Raw genomic sequence first — 22,678 nt, 5'->3', positions numbered from 1 at the left:
TCAGCTCTTGATTACCAATCGGAAGGAGATAGAGAAGTTGGCTGATGCTTCATAGATGTATCAGTACCAAACAAAGTCTTGTTCTCAACTCTCTGCTGGTGCAAAAATCAGCATTTGAATAATACAAAGAAAACCTTTATGCAGAACACAGGTTATCCCATCGAGAGACCAAGTAGTCTGACATTTGAGCCCTTGGGGGCTATTCTCCTTCAAACCATGGCAGTAGAAGCTTGATTCTGTCAGCCAAATTATCTGCCTTCTGCTCCCTAGCATTCTGAAGCAGCTGCCTCTGTCATTCCTGGTCCCAGCCTCCAGGGGCCAAGAGCTCAAGATGCCACGTCCCAGGTTGTAAACTGAAGGAGGAGGCCATAGTGGTTTCAGGAGTCTCAGAGCGGTAACTCCTCTTGCTTTTTTTGTTTTGTGAGGAAGCATCCTGTGTATCCTGGGACTTTGAGCTCACTATATAGTTGAGGATGGCATGGGCCCCTCATATTCCTGCCTTCATTTCCCAAGTGCTGAGACACCCAAACCAGACACCCTTGTGCCAGGTTTACAATTTATTTTTGTTGTTGTTGAATACTTATTTTTATTATGTGTAGTGTGTGTGTGTGTGTGTGTGTGTGTGTGTGTGTACACGTGTGCATGCAGGTGTCTATGGAAGCCAGAAGAGGGCACCATTGAATCCTCTGGAGCTGGAGTTACAGATGGTTGTGAGCTGCTGGGAACTGACCGCTAGGTCCTGCAAAAGCAACAATGCTCTCAACCACCGCACCATCCTTCCAGGTCCAGTTTGCAACTCTCTAAAGTTGTGTGTACCTATTTTAGTCCGTCCCGGCAAAGAATACCATCTTGGAAATGTGAAGGGCTCTGAGTCTGGGTGTTCACCACACAACAAGAGAGTCAAGTCATAAGACAAGGTGTTGAGGGAAGGAAGGTGATTTTATTCAAGTAGCTGGCTCCAGGAGGAGATAGCAGACTCCTGTCCAAGTTTCATCTTGCTGGGAGACTGGTTTGGGGAATGGTTCATGGGATGGAGAATATCATAGTGAAGTGAGGGATGCCTGGGTGACTTCTCATGGAGGGCTGGCCAGTACTCAGCCACAGTCACGCACAGAGATGCTTTTCAGTTCTGCTAATATTAAGAAAGATTATTTCCTCAAGCACTTTTTGCCTCCGATTCCTTTGCCCACATGCAGATTGGCTTGAGGAGGGCATATACCCAGAAGGTCCTCTGTCTGGCCAAACTCAAGAACATGAAAGAAAATATCTTTCCTCTGATGTCTATGGAAGACAATGCTAAGTGATGTGATGGGGGTCTGCCAAAGATCCAGACTGGTGCTCAGCTTTGGGGGTGGCACAGAGCACGATAGGGTGGGGCCCATAGCAGGCTTGGAACAGCAATTCCTGGAGAGGAAGGCTGCCTACCTGGGGAGGGTAGGAAGACTTTCAAAACTGAGGATTGGGGGGGTCTCATGCTGTCACTTGTTGCCAGGGAAAGTAGTTTGTAGATCAAATGCCATCGCTCGATTTGACTTGAGCCCCAGCTTTTGTAGGAGGGCTCGACCCTCCCTAACCCCATCATCTTTGGGGCTTCTCTTTAGAGCTCTAAGGCTGGGGAGAAAGAGAGAGAAAATGGTTGGTAGTCAAAGCCGTGGAGACAGAATCCAAGTTTCCTAATCCACACTTTGGCAGCCCTGGTCTTTCAATTGTATTATAATGACTCTGAAAGTCCTCGAGAAAGAAGGAACTTGAGAGATAGGGACAAGAGGATCAAGAATCCCAGGCTGGTGAGATGGCTCAGTGGGAAAGAGCACTGACTGCTCTTCCGAAGGTCCTGAGTTCAAATCCCAGCAACCTCATGGTGATCTTTAATGGGATCCATTGTTGGGGAGCACTGCTCCAGAGGCCATGGGGAGGAGTGATGATTGGCTGAAGGAGGAGGGAGAGGAAAGAAAGAACAGCACTGACGTCAACATCCAGGTACTCAGCTTTCGGAGCTGGCAGGTGATCTTTAATGGGATCCGATGCCCTCTTCTGGAGTGTCTAAAGACAGCTACAGTGTATTTATATATAATAAATAAATCTTTAAAAAAATTTAAGAATCCCAGGCCATCCTTGGGCTACCCTTTTGACCTTGAGGGCCACATGAGAAATCCTCTCAAAGCAAAACCCACAAATGATCTCAAATGATTTGGAGATGGCCAAAATAAAGGTGAGAGGGGCTGGAAACAAACACATAAAAAGAAACGGACGCCTCATCCTTGGGAGATGGCATGGTGTTTTGAGGAACATGGCGGTTCTGTCATAGGTTATTCAAGAAATGGGTTAGCAGAGGGTAAATTGATGTCAGGACAGTGCAAATGACATGTCAGTGGGGGGGACTCCTAGCAGTGGGGGGCCCTGTCAGCCAAGAGCAGAGGTTAAGGGGAGGTGGGCATGAGCAGGGCACAGCTGTAACAATGGAGGATTCTAAAACAGAACACACCAGCGGCTTGGAAGGTGGGGTGCCCTCTATGAGAATTCAGCTGTGAACCTATATTTCCCGAGCACTCTCTAAATGCTTTAGTTTGGAGCAAAGAAACAGGATTTGGGGGGCTTCTATGTCACAAGTAAGAGGCCTTCCTAAAGACAGTAAGCAAGAGAGCACATTTTGACCTGCACTGATTGGAATCTCAAATGATTTGGAGATGGCCAAAATAAAGGTGAGAGGGGCTGGAAACAAAAGCAGGCAGGTATAGACCAAAGTGGCCGAACACAGTGTGGGCTGAGGGATGGCAGGTGGGTGCTATGTTAAACATCTTGCATCTTAGGCTAGATGCTTTGGGATTTTTTTTCCCCAAGTACTAGACGCAAAAGATGGATTATGTTGTTATTAATAACCAAAAGTAAACTTTGGAGCGAATGGAAAAGGCAGGAGCAGGAAGGGAGAGTGACTCCAAAGGTCACTGGGGTGGCTTTCCAGGAGAAAGAGGATGAAGGCATGATCGTGTCAGGAGTTGGGGAGCACTGCTCCAGAGGCCATGGGGAGGAGTGATGATTGGCTGAAGGAGGAGGGAGAGGAAAGAAAGAACAGCACTGACAGTCAACATCCAGGTACTCAGCTTTCGGAGCTAGCAGGTGCTGTTGAAAATTAGGCAGAAGTCCTCAGGAGCAGCGACTAAGGGGAGGGGCTTGCAGGCTGTCTCCTGTTCTGGGGGCTCTGGCATCTTGGCCAGCTGAGCTGGGGACCCCGCATCGTGCCCCATTCTCCTTCCTGCCCTGGCTGTAACAATTGCAACATCACAGTCTGGTGCCCCGGCATTCATCCCTGCCAACTTTCTCCTTCCTTTTCTCTTCCTAGGATTCACAGAAATCCTTAGTCCCCAGCCGTGGGCAAAAGATGACATCAGGCACAAAGGCAAAGGTGCCGCTGACGGCATTGTCCCAGAAATGGAAACGGGACCGAGAGCAGACTCTGGAGGCAGCTTATGTACCAGTGGTGGTGGATCCTCGGGGGCAGAACCCAGACACTAGCATCAGGTTCAGTTTCTACAACTCACAGTATTCCAATTCTCTAAATCCCTTCTACACCCTGCAGAAGCCCACCTGTGGCTACCTGTACCAAAGAGAAACCGACCACACCCGAAAACGCTTTGATGTTCCTCCAGCAAACCTGATCTTGTGGCGCACCTAGGTCTGCGGCATCTGGAAGTCCCCATCCTGCACCTTCATCCTATGGTCCTGGGTCCCAGAGGGAAAGATCATTCCTGCCTGGAGAAGCAGTGTATACCTGGGCTAGCCAGGTATGCCGTGACAGCTGAGGGAGGCCTCTTCTCAATAGCAATAAACTTTGCCCTTTTCTTTCCTGGCACCTAAATGGATAGGGTTGCCACCTGGTGAGTTTATTCAGAAGGGCCTGGAGAATTGAAAGGGTTTCCTCTTAGTCCCTGCTTCTCCCAGGGCCAACTGTCAGTCAGTGCTGACCTCAGAATTCCCATGGGGCCACACTTCGCTAAGGCTCCTCAAAGCTAAAAACGGCTGCCTGTGTGTGGATCCTGCTCTCTCTTGAGGTCGTTACCTCAGACTGTAATAACCGTGAGGGCGTGGAGACATGCAGAAAATGAGCACGTTTTTAGTAACTGCTCCTGTAAAAACGACCGTTTGTTTTGTTTTGACAGGGTTTCACACAGTCCATCCCGGTCTCAAATTTGTTATGTAGCTGAGAGTAACTTTTGACCTTCCTGTCTTACCTGTCAAGGACACAGTAGACCACACTCCTGGTCTACTGAGGGGTCGTGCATGCTAGACAAGCCTACTACGAATTAAGCTATGTTCCTAATTGTTTCTGGCTTTTTTGTTGTTGTTGGTTTTGGGGGTGGGGAAAGACAGAGTCTCTCTGTATAGCCCTGGCTGTCCTGGAACTCACTATGTAGGCGAGTCTGGCCTCAAACTCAGAGAGCTGCTGGCCTCTGCTTCCTGAGTGCTGAGATTAAAGGTGTACACCACCAAGACAGGCTTATTATTTCTGCCTTATTCATTTATTTATTTATTTATTTATTTATTTATTTATTTATACACTGTCACTATCTTCAGACACACCAGAAAAGATCACCAGATCCCATTACAGATGGTTGTGAGCCACCATGTGGGTCCTGGGAATTGAACTCAGGACCTTTGAACGAGCAGTCACTGCTCTTAGCCTCTGACCCATCTCTCAATCCCCAGATCTGTCTTCTGTTGTTTGCATTGCTTGTTCCACAAGCTTTGTGAGTTTCTGACTTTTTGAGACAAGAGTTTTGCTGTGTAGAGCAGGCTGGCCTTAACCTCACTATGTAGTTTAAGGTTGACCTTGAACTCACAATCTTTGTGACTCTGTCCACGGAGTGCTGGGATTATGGAAATGCACTACCATCCCAAGCTTTTGCTGGGGCGGAAGCCCTCATTCCTATTCTCTCATATGGTCCAGAATGGCTGATTAGACTTGCAAGTCTTAGGAGGTTTTTTGTTTTGTTTTTGTTTTTTGTGTTTTTTTGGTTTTTTTTGTTTGTTTTTCGAGACAGGGTTTCTCTGTGTAGCCCTGGCTGTCCTGGAACTCACTTTGTAGACCAGGCTGGCCTCGAACTCAGAAATCTGCCTGCCTCTGCCTCCCAAGTGCTGGGATTAAAGACGTGCGCCACCACTGCCAGGCTGTCTTAGGTTTTTTTAAAAGCAGGGTTTCTCTATGTAACCCCAACTGTTCTGGAACTCTTTAGACCAAGCTGGCCATGAACTCAGAGATCTGCCTGTCTCTGTCTCCTGAGTGCTAGGATTAAAGGAGTGTGCCACTGCCACCTGGCTAAGACTTGCAAGTTTTAAGGGCTCTGTGGTCATGGAAGAGGTGGGTGATGACAGAGACCATTAGGTTTGCAGCAGTGGCCTGAGAGGTGTCCATACTGGCCATCCACAGCTAACTGGGTTGTTCTTTTTTTTTTTTTTTTCAAGCAAACGAATACTTTTATTAACATGTAAGATTTTGTTTACAACATGGTAAGGGTTTTGACCTCAAACACTTATCAGGTCTGCCACTCATACATTTATAGCTCGACTACATATGAACCTTTAAGACGCCTCTTCTTTTAAGTTTTGGGTCCATTGCAGGTTTTCCTTCCTAGGCCACACAGGGTATTGCAAGGATCTTTCATTTTATGGCCAGGATCTCCTCGAATATATGGGGATACCAACTTGTACAGACTAACAAGACCTCTTCTCCCATCCGAGGTTCCATTTCTTTTAGAAATGAGTTAGGCTGTCCCAACAAACTCACCAGGCAGGTTACAATAGATAGTGTAGCACATAAAATTTAAATTTTGCACAAAATACATCTCTCCTCCTTTGGTCTCACACAGAAATTAAAGTCCCCCAATAGAAACAATACTATCCTCCGACCCTTCTCCCAGGTCATCAGTCCTAGCCATGTAAGGCCCATCCACTGTCCCAGATGAAGTCTGGTCTCTTCTGCCATTGCTGCATGGAGTCTTCGAGAATTAACACAGCTCCTTCAGAACTTTCAGAGGCGGTGAGCTTCAACTCCGAGTCTCAAGTGTCACAGAGATCCAAAGTTCAGGGAGCTATCAGGTCACCCAAGAAAGAGCAAAGCACCTCAAAATTTAGGAACAACAACCAAAGGCCAGGAATGAACGTTATTCAACTGCCACAGGGCTTACAATCTAGGCCCTAATTCCCGTATGTGAGCGCATTTTCCAAATCAAAGTTATTTCCCCCAAACAAACAAAAAAAAGGAACCACTGAATAATCAAAAACTCATATCGAGGTCGCCAACCGCAGACCATAGCAGAAACGTAGTGTCAGTGAGAAACAGAGGGAAGACAGAGGGGAAAAGAAAAGAAAAAAAAAAAAGAAGGAGAAAAAAAAAAGGAAAACAAAAGGCTCTCTGGTTTCAGCTTCTCCAGGGTGTCATGTCAGCCAATCGCCATTACTCAACCAGAATCCATTGGCTGGAAACCGCGGCCGGCTCCTCACGAAGACTCGCTCTTCTCTATCCGCCGCACGAGCTGCACCAGCATCTCGGCCATCTTCGCCATCTCCTGCGCCTTCTCGTCGGCCTTCTCCGCCCGGGGGCCGCGGGGCTCGGCGCCGCCCGCGCCCTGCAGGTGGTTGAGGGCGCTCTCCTCGGAGGCCTCGACCTGCGTCTTGATCTGGATCAGCATATTGTCCATCTCCCACAGCTTGCCCCGGTTGCGCGCCGGCCCGCGCCCGCGCTCGCGCGTCAGCGACGCGATGTCCTCGCGCATCTCGTGGATGACGGGCAGCAGAAACTGCTCGAAGCCCTCCTCGTGCTCCAGCACCTCCACCTCCTCGGGCTCCGCCAGCTCCACCGCGTCCAGGGGCCGCATCGCCGCTGCTCTGCTCGTCTGCACGACCCTCACGGACCGAGCTCGGGCCGAGTCCTCAAAACTTCCGCCGCCGGTCCAACTTTCCGCCTCGGAGAAGCCACGGAGACGAGCGACTCTGGGTTGTTCTTTTACCAATTCTGTGATTTCAGTGACTACGGAATCAGCCATCATGAGATCACTTATACCACGGAATAACAAGCTCCTATATGTGGGTTCTCATGCAACAAGCTGGCCATGCTTGTCAGCAGCGCACCTGGGTGCATCAGGGCTGCTCTCCTTTGTGAGTCACAATTCTGCCCTGAATTCCAGCAGCTGCTGTTGGATGGAACATAGCTGCACACAGGAGTCGAGGCTGGTGTAGGGAGAGATAGGACACTTTCTCTGAAAAGATCGTTATGGAGAGAAGACAGAAAGGACCCCAGAGAGGGGCTGTTCTAACCCGTGCTGCCAGCTGTTTGTGATGGGCACTCCTTCAGCCTGCCAACCCTGGCTGAAACCAAGCCACCTGCAGCTCTTCTGCCCACCAGTCAGGGTTCAAGGAACCTGTGTGGGAAGGAGTGGGGTGGCCATTTAACCACGGCTCATTCTATCAATTTGTCCATTGTACCCTACTTTCAGAGGGTTCTCCCATCCTCTGTGCCAAACCCCTACCCCTAACCCCCAGACTGGGGCCTCTTTGTCAGTCCAGCAGCATAGCTTTCAACCGGGTCACAGGGAACAGAGGCTAGGATGCCTATTCGCTAGCTGTACAGAGCGTATCTGGTGTTGTACACCTTTAATCCCAGCACTCAGGAGGCAGAGGCAAGGCAGGTCAATATCTATGAGATCAGGGCAGCCTGGTCTATATATCAAGTTCCAGGTTGACCAGGGATACACAGCAAGACCCTGTTTCACACACACGCAGAAACCACCAAACACACACACATATGCACACACCCCCAAACACACCCACACGCACCCCACCCCCACCCCATTTGTGCAGCTCATTTTCTTTTGCATGAGCTTTTGACCAATCCTATTTTATGACCCCCACATCTTGCATCTCAGCCTTGGCTCCAGGCGTCCTGGTACGCTCCCTTTTTGAGACCCAAGCCTCTGTGGCTAGGTTAGATCTGTGTTTGTACCCCTCTTCCCTTCCTTGAGAACACGGAGGTTTCAATGTTCTCCACTCTAATCAATCACCATCCTTGCCAGCTCCCTTTTCCAACCTGACCTTTTGAGGCAGGGGTTTTTATCTTGTAGCCCAGGCTAGCCTGGATCTTGCTGTGGCCCCGGACAGGACTGGAACTTGCCATCTTCCTACCTCAGCCTCTCCTGGGTTCTGGGATTACAGGCATACACCACTGTGTACATCTTGTCTGTCGTCTGCCTCAATCTCTTGGGACTTGTACTTAATAATCATTTATTGCCATTTTGATGGAGTTTGGAGAAGCATCACAGATGAGTGCTGTGTTCAGGCTGTGTATAATAAGGGGTCTTAATCCTTTATTCAATAAATTAATCTTACTACAACAGTGAGAACTGGGTCTTCCTTTGAGAGACAGAGAAACCGCCAGAATCATCTGCGCCCTTCCAGACCATTCGATCCATACTGAGGGTGCAGGGTTGGGTTTTCAGCAGGAGTTTAACTCTATAAGCCAGAGCCTCTGCGCCCCCTAGAGTTTCACCTCAGAAGTACAGCCTCCAGCGCTCCTCAGCCCCGTGCTCTGACCAGGATGGAGTGGAGTGGAGTGTCTTAATCCCAGCATTAACAGTTCGCTCAGGATTCTGTTATGTACTTAGGAGTCAGAGTGATCTCACCGTACCCCAACTTCTGCCATCCTTCTCCTGACCCACCCATGCTTCTTGGTCCATTTTATTCAGCTATAAAACTATCCACAGCAGCATGACGCTCGCCTATCCTCGCCATGCCTTTCTGTGACTACACATGCACCTCGGACTTCCCTGTTTTTATCCTCGTGCGTGCCTATCGAGAGCTTGCCTAGTTTCAATTCCCAGTTAAACAAATCAAGATGTTACTCTCAAAAAATATTACTCAAGGGGGCTGGACAAAGGCTCAGTGGTTGAGTGCCCTGACTGCTTTTCCAGAGGACCCCAATTGGTTCCCAGTACCCTAAGCTAGAACAATGTATAACTTCAGTTCTGGAGGATCCCACGCCCCCTTCTGGTTTCTATGGGAACAGCACACACACACACAGTGCACAGACATGCATGCAGGCTGTCTTAAAAGGACAGCCTAATAAGGACATAGCAACTCTTATAAGGACAACACTTAATTGGGCCTGGCTAACAGGTTTAGAGGTTCAGTCCAGTATCATCAAGGAGGAAACATGGCAGCCTCAATGGCAGCACAATCAGGAATGGTACAGGAGGAGCTGAGAGTTCTACATCTTCATCTCAAGGCTGCTAGTGGAAGACTGGCTTCCAGAAAGCTAGGACAAAGCCCACGCCCACAGTGACACACCCACTCCAATAGGCCACACCTACTCCAACAGGGCCGAACCCTCTAATAGTGTCATTCCCTGGGCTAAGAATATATAAACCATCACATTCCATTCCCTGGCCCCCATAAGCTTGTTCAAACACATGAGTCTATGTGGGGTCATATCTACCCATAGCATAATAAAAAATTACATTTAGCCCAACTTCCAAAGTTCCCATAGTTTATAGCAGCACCAACAATGTTAAAAGTCTAAAATTCAAAGTCTCTTCTGAGATCCATTCAATCTCTTAACTGTAATCCCTGAATCAAGACAGGAAACCCTGGGCAAACTCCAAACTCTGCATCTCCATGTCTGATATCAAAGAAGTCTTCAGATCTCCAACTGCTTTCTCATCTTTGTTGACTGCAACAAACTTCTTTTCCTGGTTTGCTGGTTCCACTCCCTGTTAGCAGCTTTCCTCAGCAGATAGCCCACAGATCTGGCATGTCAAACATCTTCGGGGCCTCCAAGGCAACTTCAACATTCCAGCTTCTTGTTCCAGTGTCTGGGATCCACACATGATCTTCTGGGCTCCTCTAAAGGACTTGTGTCACTTTTCCAGCTCTGCTCTCTGTAGCTCTCTAAGCTCAGGTTAATCCACTCTATTGTTGCTGCTGTTCTTGGTGATCATCTCATGGTACTGGCATCTCCAATGAGATGATGCTGGGGTCTTCTGCTGCAACTAGACTTCGCGAATAGCCTCTCATGGTGCCAAGCCTTAACTTCTTTGCATGAACCCCTCAGTCCAGGGCCATCAATTGCAACTGAGGCTGTACCATCACCAATGGCTTTCCAAGGTCTCTCACAGTGCCAAGCCTCAGCTGCTCTTCAAGACCCCTTCATTGCCTTCAAAACCAGTACCACCTGGGTGACTTTTACACATTACCAAGTCCAGCTGCAGCACAAGGTACAACCTTGACTATCTCTGGAACATAGCTTCTTTGTGCTTTCAGAAAACATTCCCTTGCATAAATTGTCTAGTCGTCCCTTTTGGTTTTGACTCTAAAGCCAGAGCCACATGGCTGAAGTTGCTGAGGTTTGCTGCTTGCTGAAACTTGCCCCCCTGCCTTATTTTATTACCAACTTTCTGTTTTCCAACTCCCACACTACCTAAGATTTGCTGTCCTGGGACTGGCTCTGTAGATTGACCTTGAACTCAGAGATCTGCATGGCTGTCTCCTGTAATGCTGGGATTAGAGGCATGTACCACCAATGCCTGGATTTAAGCTTTTCTTCACCTAGAACCTGCTTTGTCCTAGGCTGGCCTTGAACTCAGAGATCTGTTTGGCTTGTCTTCTAGGATGAAAGGTGTGTACCACTATGCCTGGATCTAAATTTAGCTGGGTAGGATCTTGTCCCCAAATCCCTTACTCTGTTGTCTCTAGAACAGAGGATTCAGTCCCATTTCCCTTCCTGATGCCCCTTTAATACTGGAACCATATATTTTATATTTTTCATTTCTAAGCTTGCTATGCTTATTCAAAACACTTTACATGAGACTTAACCAGAGAACAAAGTCTCTGCTGGGCTTTTTTGAGACTTCCTTTGTCAATGCAATTAATATAAATCTCTTTACCTTAGACTCAGGTAGACTCTTCAGACAAGGGCAAAAAGCAGTCACATTGTTCATCAAATTACCATAAAAATAGTCTCTAGGCTACATATTGAAATTATTCTGCATTGAAACCTCTTGGGCCAGGTCAACACAGTTCAAATCACTCCCCGCAACAAAGTCTTCCATATTCCTACTAGGATGACCCATTAAGTCCCATTTAAAGCATTCCACTGCTTTCCAAATCCAAATTTCCAAAATCTACATTCTTCTAAATAAAAGCATGGTCAGGCCTATCACAGCAATGCCCTGCTCCTAGTACCAACTTCTGTCTTAGGGTTTTATTGCTATGAACAGACACCATGATCGTGGCAACTCTTATAAAGGACAACATTTAATTGGCTTATAGTTTCAGAGGTTCAGTCCAGTATCATCAAAGTGGGAGTATGGCAGCATCCAGGCAGGAATGGTGCAGGAGGAGCTGAGAGTTCTACATCTTCATCTGAAGGCAGCTAGTGGAAGATTGGCTTCCAGAAAGCTAGGACAAAGCCCACGCCCACAGTGACACACCTACTCCAATAGGCCACACTTACTCCAATACGGCTATACCTTCTAATAGTGTCATTCCCTGGGCAGAGCATACAAACCATCACACAGGCAAAACATCCATACACATTAAAAAAAAAAACATCACAGGGGAACATTGAGAGGACTGAGAACAGACACATGGATGCAGTTGTAGGTGACATCCCAGTGAGCAGCAGCAGAAGGACACACCTTACCTGCTGAGGGAAGGGGGACTGGGGAAGTGTTGCCGTGGGAACTCAAGAACTGGGGCTGAACCCAGGAGAGTCCATTTCTCCACCATGTGACCCAGCAGCAGCAAGGTGTGAAGGCGGCGGTACCCAGTCCATCTCTCCTGCCTCTTCCTTCTCATCTAGAGCATCTCAGTGGACAAGCCAGCTCTGGGTCAGAGAAGAGAGGAGAGCCAGTCTTTGGGGATGAGTGTCTGCTTGCATGTGGTGAAGAGGAAGGACCAGCACATAGTAACAGCACAGACTAGGAGGCAGTGGGTGTTGAAGGATATAGAGAGGAATTGAGGATATCTACCTTCTGGAAGCTTCTAGGTTCCTAAGGGTAGCCTGGCCACACAACTATTTGCAGTTCTAGAAGGAATAGAGTGTTGTGTCTCTGTGATTGTCCAATGGCAAATGTTACCACACATCCTGAAGTACCCCTGGTGATATCTACCTTCCAATCTCTTGTCTGTGTACAGCCCTCTCCCCAGAGGTGCTGGTGAAGCCTATAACCTGATTCCATAGAATCCATAGAATGTGACAGAGGTGATGGTCTGTCGCTGTCTTAAGAGGCTAGTTTGTATAAGACTCCAGTTAGCCCATTGACGGAGACTCTCCTTACTGCCTGGATGGAATAAGAGGTATGCTATGCTCTGGAATAGGAGCTGTGGGCAGATTATAGAAAACACACCACACACATACCACATACACATCACACATACACTACACACATACCATACACATACCACACACACCACATACACACCACACACACAATACATACATACACTACACCACACACACACCCCACACATACACATACCACATATACACACACCATACACACCACACATATATACACCACACACATACCATATACACACACCACATACACACACAGTACACACACACACACACACTACACACACATATACCACACACACCACACACACATACCACATACACACACCATACACCACACATACACCCCCACACACACATACCATACACACACCCCTCATATATGCACACACACCATACACACTACATACACAGCACACACACACACATACACACACCACACACACACATGCACACACACCACACACACTACACACACACACACTACACACATACCACACACACACCACACACATACATGCACACAGGCCACACACACTACATACACAGCACACACACACACACACACACACACACACACACACGACCTGTGACTGTCCTCCACAATTTCCAGTAAGGAGCGAAAGGAGCTGGAGCACCAGTCAGTCAAGGGAGGGAATTCTGTCCCCAGCTCTAAAGGGTTGGAGCATCCAGATGGAAGGAAGCACAGCCCATGGGACTCCCGACAGCAGCATGTGAAACCCTGGACACAGAAACCGTGGGCTGCTGAGTGCGTGCAGGTTTAAGCTGCTGCACGGTGGTGACTGACCCTGCAGTGTGGAGCTCTAACGGTGGTGACTGACCCTGCAGTGTGGAGCTCTAATGGTGGTGACTGACCCTGAAGTGTGGAGCTCTAACGGTGTTGACTGACCCTGAAGTGTGGAGCTCTAACGGTGGTGACTGACCCTGCAGTGTGGAGCTCCCAGGTACAACAGAGCCAGTAGTGTTGAGTGCAAGATGTGTCCCGCTGAGATTTGGGGACAACCCCTCTACTGTAGAACACAGCCAAAGCAGGGGACCCTCTCCTTTGTGTAACTTAAAGCAGATGTAAAACAGACCTGATTGGTTTCTTCTCCAAAAGGTAACTGTCCTTGGGGTTATGTGAACAACACCTATTCCTTATGAATTACTATGGTGAAGGGATGAGTTTTACATAGTTTTATTACAGTTTTTATTTGGGTGTGTGCCACTGGTAAACAAACAATGGCTGAGATACAGCTGGTCTTCACATCATTATGCCTGTCACATATTCTTTCATATGCCAGGAACAGGAGGCAGGGCCAGGCCATTGAACCTCAACCCCCATCCTGGTGACTCTCTTCTTCCAGCAAGGCTCAGCTTCCTCAAGGACCCACAACCTTTCCAAAGAGTGTCACCAGCTGGGGACACATGAGCCTTCAGGGGCTATTTCACATGCTAACCACCACAGCAATGCAGCATGCTAACCATCACAGCAATGCAGCATGCTAACCACCACAGCAATGCAGCATGCTAACCACCACAGCAATGCAGCATGCAGGACGGTTGGAGAAGCTTCCAGCTCAGGCCCAGCGTGGCTTCTGCATGGCCTACGATCAAAGCACATGTCTTCGGCAGTAGGGATCTGCCATCTCATTCTGGGGATGGAGCCTGTAGTGGCTATTCCTGGTTGTCAACTTGACTATATTTGGAATGAACTACAATCCAGAATTGGAAGGCTCACCAGTGACCCTTATCTGGAGGCTTGGAGATCCTTATCTGGATCTTGGTATGGAGATCTTGAGCCATAGTGGCTATGGATTCCAGAAGATTAAATCTCCGAGTTTAAGGAACACACCTTTAATCTGGGCTACACCGTTTTATCTGGGATTAAGGGTGTGGTGGCATACACCTTTAATCTGGGCTACACCTTCTGCTGGAGACAATATAAGGACATTGGAAGAAGGGAGTCTAGCTCTTGCTCCTTCGCCTGCTTGCTGCGTGAGACTGAGCAACTGCTAGATCCTTGGACTTCCATTCACAGCTGCGATTGAATCATTGTTGGGAATTGGGCTGCCGACTGTAAGTCATCAATAAATTCCTTTACTATCTAGAGACTATCCATAAGTTCTGTGACTCTAGAGAACCCTGACTAATACAGAGTCTATGCCACAGCAGTCGTTATGGTGCGTAGGCTCCCAGAGACTCTCTTCGAAAACCATTAGGAAGGTAGCCAACCCATGGGGCTGGAATTTCCAACCAACAACCTTATGGCTCCTGGGTGGTGACATTTTTAACCCCAAGCTGAGTGCCATTGTTCCAAGTCTTAATTGTTGGTGCCACAGATGCTGTTACACATTTTTAAGAAGCAGGTTTGCCATTTGTAGTGGCTATTCCTGCTTGTCAACTTGACTATATCTGGAATGAACTACAATCCAGAATTGGAAGGCTCACCAGTGACCCTAATCTGGAGGCTGGGAGATAGAAGTTTCTGACCTGGATCTTGGTATGGAGATCTTGAGGCATAGTGGCTATGGATTCCAGAAGATTAAAACAGGGAGATCTCCGAGTTCAAGGTCATCTGGGATTAAAGGTGTGGTGGCACACACCTTTAATCTGGGCTACACCTTCTTCTGGGTACCATATAAGGACATTGGAAGAAGGGAGTGTCTCTCACTCTTTTGTCTGCTTGCTGTGTGGGACTGAGCAACTGATAGATTCTTGGACTTCCATTTATAGCTACTACTGACCATTGTTGGGAATTGGACTGCAGACTGTAAGTCAACTCTAAACTCCTTTACTATAGAGAGTCTATCCGTAAGTTCTGTGACTCTAGAGAACCCTGACTAATACAGAAGTTGTTACCAGGGGTAGGGTATTGCTGTGATAGGCCTGACCATGCTTTTATTTGAAAGAATGTGGATGTTGGGACTTTGGATTTGGAAAGCAGTGGAATGCTTTAAATGGGGCTTAATAGATCATCCTACTAGGAATATGGAAGACTTTGTTGCTGGGAGTGATTTGAACTGTGTTGACCTGGCCCAAGAGATTTCAAAGGAGAAGAATTTCAGAATGTGGCATAAAGACTGTTTTTGTGGTATTATGGTGAAGAATGTGGCTATTTTTTGCCCTTGTCTGAAAAGTCTGCCTGAGGCTAAGGTGAAGAGACTCAGATTAATTGCATTGTCAAAGGAACTTTCAAAAAAGCCCACAGAGACTTTGTTCTCTGGTTAAGTCTTATGAAGAGAAGCTTGAACAAGCATAGCAAGCTTAGAAAGGAAAATTATATATGGTTTGAGTATTGAAGGGAGCCAGGCATGGTGGTACACGCCTTTAATCCCAGCATTTGGGAGGCAGAGGCAGGCGAATTTCTGAGTTCGAGGACAGCCTGGTCTACAGAGTGAGTTCCAAGACAGCCAGGGCGATACAGAGAAACCCTGTCTCAAAAAACAAAAACAAAAACAAAAAACAAAAAACAAAAAAAAAGGTTTTTTTTTTTTTTTTTTTAATAAGACTTGCCTTGGTCATGGTCTGTTCACAGCAGTAAAACCCTAACTAAGACACCATTATAAACTCTTTTCAGAGAGTGGGCAGGGTCTGCCCTGCTGTCTCATCTGTGACAGAAAAGTGCTGAGTGGGTTTAGGACTCAGCAGCTACAGGAGCATGGGTGATAGGTGGGCAGCTTTGTCACTGAAAACCCTACCATTGGGTGATGGCTCGCACAAAAGCGTCATCCTTCAAGCTCCCTGAGTAACTATGAAGTGGGCTCAACAGTCTCCTCTCCTTCGGCCATTGCTTGCTACGTAGGTAACCACTGGAGAGGTCTCGGGAATCTTGCTTCATGGACATTTCATGATCCTCTTGCTTTCTTTCCAGGAGGGAACGCATCAATCCGGGAGAAATAGAATATACTGTTGGGGTTCCTTCCAGCTCCAGGGGACGTGTCTTGGAAGCCCCTAAACTCTGAGCCCGCAAAGCACCTCTCATGTGATTGAATCCCTCTGGGATGTCCAAGGATAATGTACAGCTGGCCAGCTGCACACAAGATGCCCACTCAAGGGCGCAGCCTCAGTCTGGGAAAGAAACCCCATCTACGTAGCACATTATGTCAGGTCCATGACTGAAGGCAAGAGGCAGAGCATTGTGGGTTCAGTATATGCAAAGGGCACAAAGGTCATGGGATCAGAGCAGCCGCTGGCCGGCCACCCACCAGATCCTGTTAAGAAGGGATTAGCAGACTGCAAACTGGGCAAGAAAATCCTCTCATCTTTTAATACCGGCTCTCCGGCATCTCTAGTTTGGGTGTGAGTTACGGCCGGCTCATCTCCCTTTTTAGTCCGACTCACAGGGCTGTCTTTGTTTAGGCTGGTGATAGGGGAGGTCCCGAAGCCAAGCCACCCTTGTGCAGGGGACATTAGAAAATAAGATCTACCTGTCCATCTAGGGCATCCGTCTCTTGTGAGCCTGGACCATGGGCAACATCATGGAGGGCAAGTCCGTGGAAGAGCTGAGCAGCACCGAGTGCCATCAGTGGTATAAGAAATTTATGACGGAGTGCCCATCTGGCCAGCTCACCCTCTACGAATTCCGCCAGTTCTTTGGTCTCAAGAACCTGAGCCCCTCAGCCAGCCAGTATGTGGAACAGATGTTCGAGACCTTTGACTTCAACAAGGTGGGCAGAGGATGGGAGGGCTGGGAAGGTCATAATTCTTGGGGGATACCTCGAGAAGCCAGAGTAGCCTAGGGGTGGGCAGAGGGAACAAGAGGAAAGAAGTGTCTGCAGTTACTTCTGGTTCCCATTGTTTTAGGGCTGGATCTTTTTGTGGAGCCAAGGCTGTTTTTCAACTCGTGGTGATCCCCCTGCCTCAGGTTCCTAGTTGATGGGAATACAAGCCCAGTTTTAGCCTGAGCTGGTTGGTTTTTCAAATGTCTTGTTCATTTGGAAGGTGGGCTTTGAGATTTGATTCCATAGCTGCTCGTTCAGCATCTCAGCTTTAGGCCCTGGGGGCTTCAGCAAACTAAGACCCACTTCACAGGGGAAAACCAGAGGTCATAGGCTGAATGCAAGGTGTTCCCTGTCCACCTGTTATGCCACTCAGCAGCCTCCAAGACAGGCATGAATGCTTCCAAGATGGCCAATGAGCACCCCAAGGTGTTGGTGCTGGGTGGGTGGGATGCTTGTGCAAAAACCCCTAGATTTTCCTTGGATGTGAGGGATGGAGTCAGAGGGAAAAAGGGAGGGGGGAGAGCGAGAGAGCACGAGAGAGAGAGAGAGAGAGAGAGAGAGAGAGAGAGAGAGAGAGAGAGAGAGAGAGAGAGATTGATTGGAGCTCAATAAATAAATAAAGCCACCATTTATCTAGAACAGTCAGGTATAAAGATGGTGGAATCCAAAGCCACACACCTGCTTATGCTCTGTCTGCTGATCCTCAGCTGGGCTGGCCCCTCACTGGGACATGGGTTCTATCAGTGATATAGGGCCGGCCATGTGGCCATTGTGGCAGGGGGCGCCCCTCCCCTCAAGAACACCACTGTGGTCGGTGTTTCTAGGGAACACCAAGATCCCTGTGTGGTTATTTAAAACTCACTAATACATGAGTTAAGAGGCCCAATCGGATTACGGGAACTAAAGAACCAGCCCAAGGGCAGTGTCCCCGCTCTAAGGGCTCTTCTGAAGGAGATGGCCAGAGAGCCCGGGATAGGGTGATAAGGTGAAGGAGAAATGAGGGTGGACACCCCAAAGTGCTCCGGGGAAGCAGTGGTCCTCCTGCAGTACTTGGGGGGAGCAGTGGTCCTCCCAAAGTGCTCAGGGGAAGCAGTGGTCCTCCTGGCCAGGTTGGGAGGGATCCCAGCACCTACCCACAACACACTGGAACATCTTGTCTCCTCCTGTTAAGGGAAGCCCTTGGGGTCAAGACAAGTCTGTGGGAAGATTCCTTCAAGTCAGCCACAATGCAACTCCTCCACCATTACCTAACCCTTGTCACTTGGGTGCCATCTCTTCAGTTTCTGTCACACGTATTGTCTGGAATTCAGTGGTAGCCCTGGCTGTCCTGGAATTCACTGTGTAGACCAGGCTGGCCTCGAACTCAGAGATCCGCCTGCCTCTGCCTCCCGAGTGCTGGGATTAAAGGCCTGTGCCATAACGCCCGGCACAAGTTTTCTTTTCACTTTGGTTTTTCAAGAGAGGATGTCTCTCTTTCTGTGTAACCCTGGCCATCCTGGAACCCACTCTGAAGACCAGGCTAGCCTCAAACTTGGAGATCCTCCTGTCTCTGCCTCTCAAGTGCTGGGATTGAAGGCATGTGTCCCCACCACCTGGCTCAGTTTCTATTTTTTAAATTTTATTTTTGGGATGGAGAGTCGGCTCAGCGGTAAAGAGCCCTTGTAGAGGTCTTGGGCTCCATTTCCAGCATCTTTATGGTGGCAAACAACCTCCCACTCCGCCTTGGGCAGTGAAAACATGTACACAGATATGCACACAGGCAAACATATATAAAAATTAAATTATTTTTATAATTTATTGATATTTTAAATTTAAACATTCATTCATTTAATTTCTTTCTCTCCGATGCCAGATATTAAATAACCATAACCTCTGGTAGGACTCCCCATGCTGGGATGTGAGCTTTGTGGGGGACAAAGTCTTGTCTTGCTTATTTTTGTGGCTCCAGCTACTAGGATAGTACCTGGAACATAGTAGATGCTTCGTAGGTATTATATGAATAAGTGAATACAGGAGAAACCCCGAGCTTTATGGATAATATGAATTTTATAATATACATTAATTATGCAATTATTATAACGAAGAGTGTAGCCATGTATGGTAGCACATCCTTGTAATGTCAGTACTTAGGTGGCTGAGGCAGGGGGATCACCACAGATTTAAGGTCAACCTGGGCTGTATAATGAGACTCTGTCAATACACACACACACACACACACACACACACACACACACACACACACACAGAGCTGTGTGATTACTGATGGGAATCCATTTCACATCTCACTTCTTTACATTGTGAGATTTGTGTTATCTATGGTCTGACTAGTATTCACTATATAACCCAGTCCAACTTGAAAACCAGAATAATCCCCTTGTATCAGACTCAAGAGTTCTTGGGATTTCAAGTGTGTATACCCTGCCCAAGCCACAATCTTGAAAATTCATATTGTCCTTCGAGTCTCAGCCAAGAAAATGGGAGGGGGGTGTTGGAGAGCCCAGCGATTTGTCCCAGGTTGGGTCCTTTCCAAGTGGGGACTTTGGTCTTTTGACTTTTCCACTACTTCTTCATAGTCATTAAGAAATTACAACAGTGATATAACTCCTCATTTTAAAAGTGTTCAGCAATACAAGAAGAGTGAAAGTCAAGGACCAAGGCAGATCTCATTACAGATGGTTGTGAGCCACTATGTGGTTGCTGGGATTTGAACTCAGGACCTTCAGAAGAGCAGTCAGTGCTCTTACCCACTGAGCCATCTCTCCAGCCCAAATGTTTAGCTTTCTGACATGCTGGGATAGGCAGGAGCAGAGAGGCGGGGGCCCTGAGGGTCATCCTGTAAACAGGTCTTGTGTTTCTCGAGCTGTCGATGTAGCTGAGTTGCTTGCTGGATGTATTTGGGGCCCTAGCATTCAGCTCCCAGGATTGCAGCAATTCTGTGCTACCTATGAAGGTTGCATGCTCCTCTGTGTGAACCCCCTTCAAGACTCAGTGGAGATGTCCCCTTCTCTTGAAGGGCCATTTGAACTGTCCTGCCCTAGCGGAGTTAGATGATTCTATAATGTCCCAGTATTGGATACAGTGCGATGGCACAGTTGTCTCCTGCCACCCCCAGCCCCATAGTGACTGTGTACTGGTCCTGATGAGGTTGCTCAGTGGTCGAGTGCTTGCTGCTTCTCCAGAGGACTTGAGTTTGGCTCCATCACCCACATCAGGCTGCTCACAACCGTCACCTGGGGAGGCGACTTTCTCTTCTGGCCTCTAAAAGCATGAACACATATATGTCACACGTTTACACAGACATATACACATAAGCAAATAATTTTTTAAAAGAAAGTAACAGAGCTGCGCATAGCGGGGCACACCTTTGATCCTAGCACTTGGGAGGCAGAAGCAGGTGAAGCTCTGACTTTTGAGGCCAGTCTGGTTCACAATGCTAGTTCCAGGGCAGCCGGAGCTTTACAGAGAAACCCTGTCTCGAAATAAAACCAAACCCAAGCCGGGAGGTGGTGGCACACCCCTTTAATCCCAGCACTTGGGAGGCAGAGGCAGGCGGATTTCTGAGTTCGAGGCCAGCCTGGTCTACAAAGTGAGTTCTAGGACAGCCAGGGCTACACAGAGAAACCCTGGTTGGGGGTGGGGAGCGGAGCGGAACCAAACCCAAACCCCCCAAACCAACCAAGCAAGCAAACAAACAAATCAAACAGCAGGTAACGGGATTCACTGCCTTACTGCGCTCTGCCTGTGCTGGGTGTTTAAGCTGTGCTGGGTGTTTAAGCTGTGCTGGGTGTTTAAGCTACACGGACTCGGTTCACCAAAAGCAATTCTGATAGCCGGCCATTTTCAGATGAGGAGGTCGAGTATTGTAGAACGGACATGCTAAGTCCTGTGTCCCATAGCCTAGAACTCAGGAGGATCGAGGAGGCAGGATTCAAACCTGCTCCTCCAACACTGCGTTTCTGTCAGGACAGGGCGACTGTTCCGCTGAGTTCTCAGTCTTTCTCGGCACACAATAGAGCTTAGTGGAGCTTGAAGCCAAGAGGAAAGAGCCTTTATATGGGTCTCTTGCCCCTACCTCCAGGCCAGCACTGCTAGAACTCTCTGGAGTCAAGCCTCCAGCCCTGGCTTTCTTTCTTCCTTCTTCCACCTGCTCAAGCTATGGGAACGATCCCTGTTCTAGAATCAAAGGGACGCAGTGGGGGTGGTTCTAACAGACTTGATTGGCAGCTTTGAGGAAGATGCGAGGCGGGCACTGTTGAAGTGTCCAGAAAGACAGATATTCGTGCTACAAGGGGGCTGAGCACTGCAGAGCAGACTGGCTTCTGCTCCCTTCTGCTTTTGCCTTCAGTAGTGAAGGGTGTGGAGAATTGAACAGAGGCCTTGGGGGCGGGGTTCTGGCTGAAGCGGGCGGGGCTCTGAGTGGGGTGGGCGGAGCCCTGGTGAGCTTACCCCGCCTCGCCCCTTGCCCAGGATGGCTACATTGACTTCATGGAGTACGTGGCAGCCCTCAGCCTGGTCCTCAAGGGCAAAGTGGAACAGAAGTTGCGCTGGTATTTCAAGCTCTACGACGTCGACGGCAACGGGTGCATAGACAGGGACGAGCTGCTCACCATCATCCGGGTAACTCCAGGTGCAGAGGGCTGGGCCAGAAAACTGGCTGTCTATGCCTTCTGCCTCCCAGAGGGCAGGGATTAAAGGCATGAGCTACCACGACACGCCTTCCTCGCCTTTTTTTTTTTTTTTTTTTTTTTTTCCCTTTCGATTTTAACTTAGGCTAGCTCACAACTCCTTGGCCCATACTGACTACTGACCTCGAGTTTGAGACAATCCTACCTCGGTGTCCCAAGTGCCTGAGGCCCTAACCTTGATTTCTACTCTGAACCGTTCAGGGCTTCGACAAGCTCGCTCTGCTCCCACTCCCACCACTGGGAAGGGTCTCCTCACTTCTGCCTGTTTGTGTTCCCAGGCCATCCGAACCATTAATCCCTGGAGCGACTCATCCATGAGTGCCGAGGAATTCACAGATACCGTGTTTGCCAAGATCGACATCAACGGGGATGGTGAGGGGGCCGAGGAGGGGCTCTCCAGGGGAGGGGTCAGCAGAGATGGCAGTCACTCCTGGAGAGGGGCAAGAGAGGAGGGGGACACAGGGCCTTCTGCCGGTCGCCTCTTCTACCCACCTTTGCTCTGGATGCAGACCTGGATTTGGGGGATCCCTGCACCAGACTTTGGGTTCTGGATCCGTTATCACTGCCCCAGCGCTGGCTCTGTCCCTGCCTTTTGCATATAGCTCTGAGCCCTGGACTCCTGAGACCTCATCCCGCGAATCTCTTTCTCTCCATCCCAGGGGAACTGTCCCTGGAGGAGTTCATGGAAGGTGTGCAGAAGGACCAGATGCTCCTGGACACGCTGACCCGAAGCCTGGACTTGACCGGCATCGTGCGCAGACTCCAGAACGGCGAACACGAGGAGGCAGGCACCGGCGACCTGGCAGCGGAGGCTGCGGGTTGAGCATTCACCCTGTGGCTTCTGCCTGCTGAGGGCTGGCCCCGTGCGGTGCCTGGTGTGGTTGTTCTGTTCTTGTCTTAACATTACATAGAACCTCCTGAAC

The 22,678-nt window shown here is 48.7% G+C and overlaps 2 protein-coding genes and 1 pseudogene across 8 annotated transcripts in view; 2 read left to right on the top strand and 1 right to left on the bottom strand.

Annotated features, from left to right (window-relative positions):
* The window catches only part of 1700001C19Rik (RIKEN cDNA 1700001C19 gene), a 25,032-nt gene extending 20,531 nt beyond the window's left edge, over nucleotides 1-4,501 (top strand). For 2 of the 5 annotated variants that reach the window (NM_029296.2, NM_001347584.1), the window contains one exon: nucleotides 3,341-4,501. In NM_029296.2, coding sequence (NP_083572.1) covers nucleotides 3,341-3,673 — 333 coding nt within the window. In that variant the 3' untranslated portion in view covers nucleotides 3,674-4,501. Of the gene's footprint in view, nucleotides 1-2,523; nucleotides 2,703-3,340 lie in introns of those variants that run through there. The other 3 variants (XM_030250127.1, XM_030250126.1, NM_001172091.1) reach the window with 2 other exon arrangements.
* Nucleotides 3,721-22,678, top strand: Guca1a (guanylate cyclase activator 1a (retina)). Of its 3 annotated transcripts, none has more exons than XR_001782041.1 (5): nucleotides 3,721-3,782; nucleotides 16,789-17,016; nucleotides 21,538-21,697; nucleotides 22,034-22,127; nucleotides 22,415-22,677. XR_001782041.1 is itself a non-coding variant. In XM_011246296.2 (5 exons), exons 2-5 carry the CDS (start codon nucleotides 16,816-16,818, stop codon nucleotides 22,576-22,578), a joined length of 609 nt encoding a protein of 202 aa, XP_011244598.1. In that variant the 5' UTR covers nucleotides 3,721-3,782; nucleotides 16,789-16,815; the 3' UTR covers nucleotides 22,579-22,678. The 3 variants fall into 3 exon arrangements, 2 of the variants coding, with proteins under 2 accessions (XP_011244598.1, NP_032215.2); XM_011246296.2 differs by having other exon boundaries at nucleotides 21,538-21,687; nucleotides 22,415-22,678; NM_008189.3 differs by lacking the exon at nucleotides 3,721-3,782 and having other exon boundaries at nucleotides 16,629-17,016; nucleotides 21,538-21,687; nucleotides 22,415-22,678.
* Nucleotides 5,453-6,987, bottom strand: Gm5814 (predicted pseudogene 5814; annotated as a pseudogene).

This window comes from Mus musculus, chromosome 17, assembly GCF_000001635.26.
Source record: "Mus musculus strain C57BL/6J chromosome 17, GRCm38.p6 C57BL/6J".
NCBI classification, from domain to species: domain Eukaryota; kingdom Metazoa; phylum Chordata; class Mammalia; order Rodentia; family Muridae; genus Mus; species Mus musculus.
This window is presented reverse-complemented; position numbering and strand designations above follow the sequence as displayed.

What these genes read in the sequence shown, in the direction of transcription:
- Guca1a (XM_011246296.2), top strand. Translation starts at nt 16,816, where the DNA reads ATGGGCAACATCATGGAGGGCAAGTCCGTGGAAGAGCTGAGCAGCACC. An exon ending in AGACCTTTGACTTCAACAAG is followed by an intron (nt 17,017 to 21,537) that starts GTGGGCAGAGGA and finishes CCCCTTGCCCAG; the next exon opens with GATGGCTACATTGACTTCAT. An exon ending in GATCGACATCAACGGGGATG is followed by an intron (nt 22,128 to 22,414) that starts GTGAGGGGGCCG and finishes TCTCCATCCCAG; the next exon opens with GGGAACTGTCCCTGGAGGAG.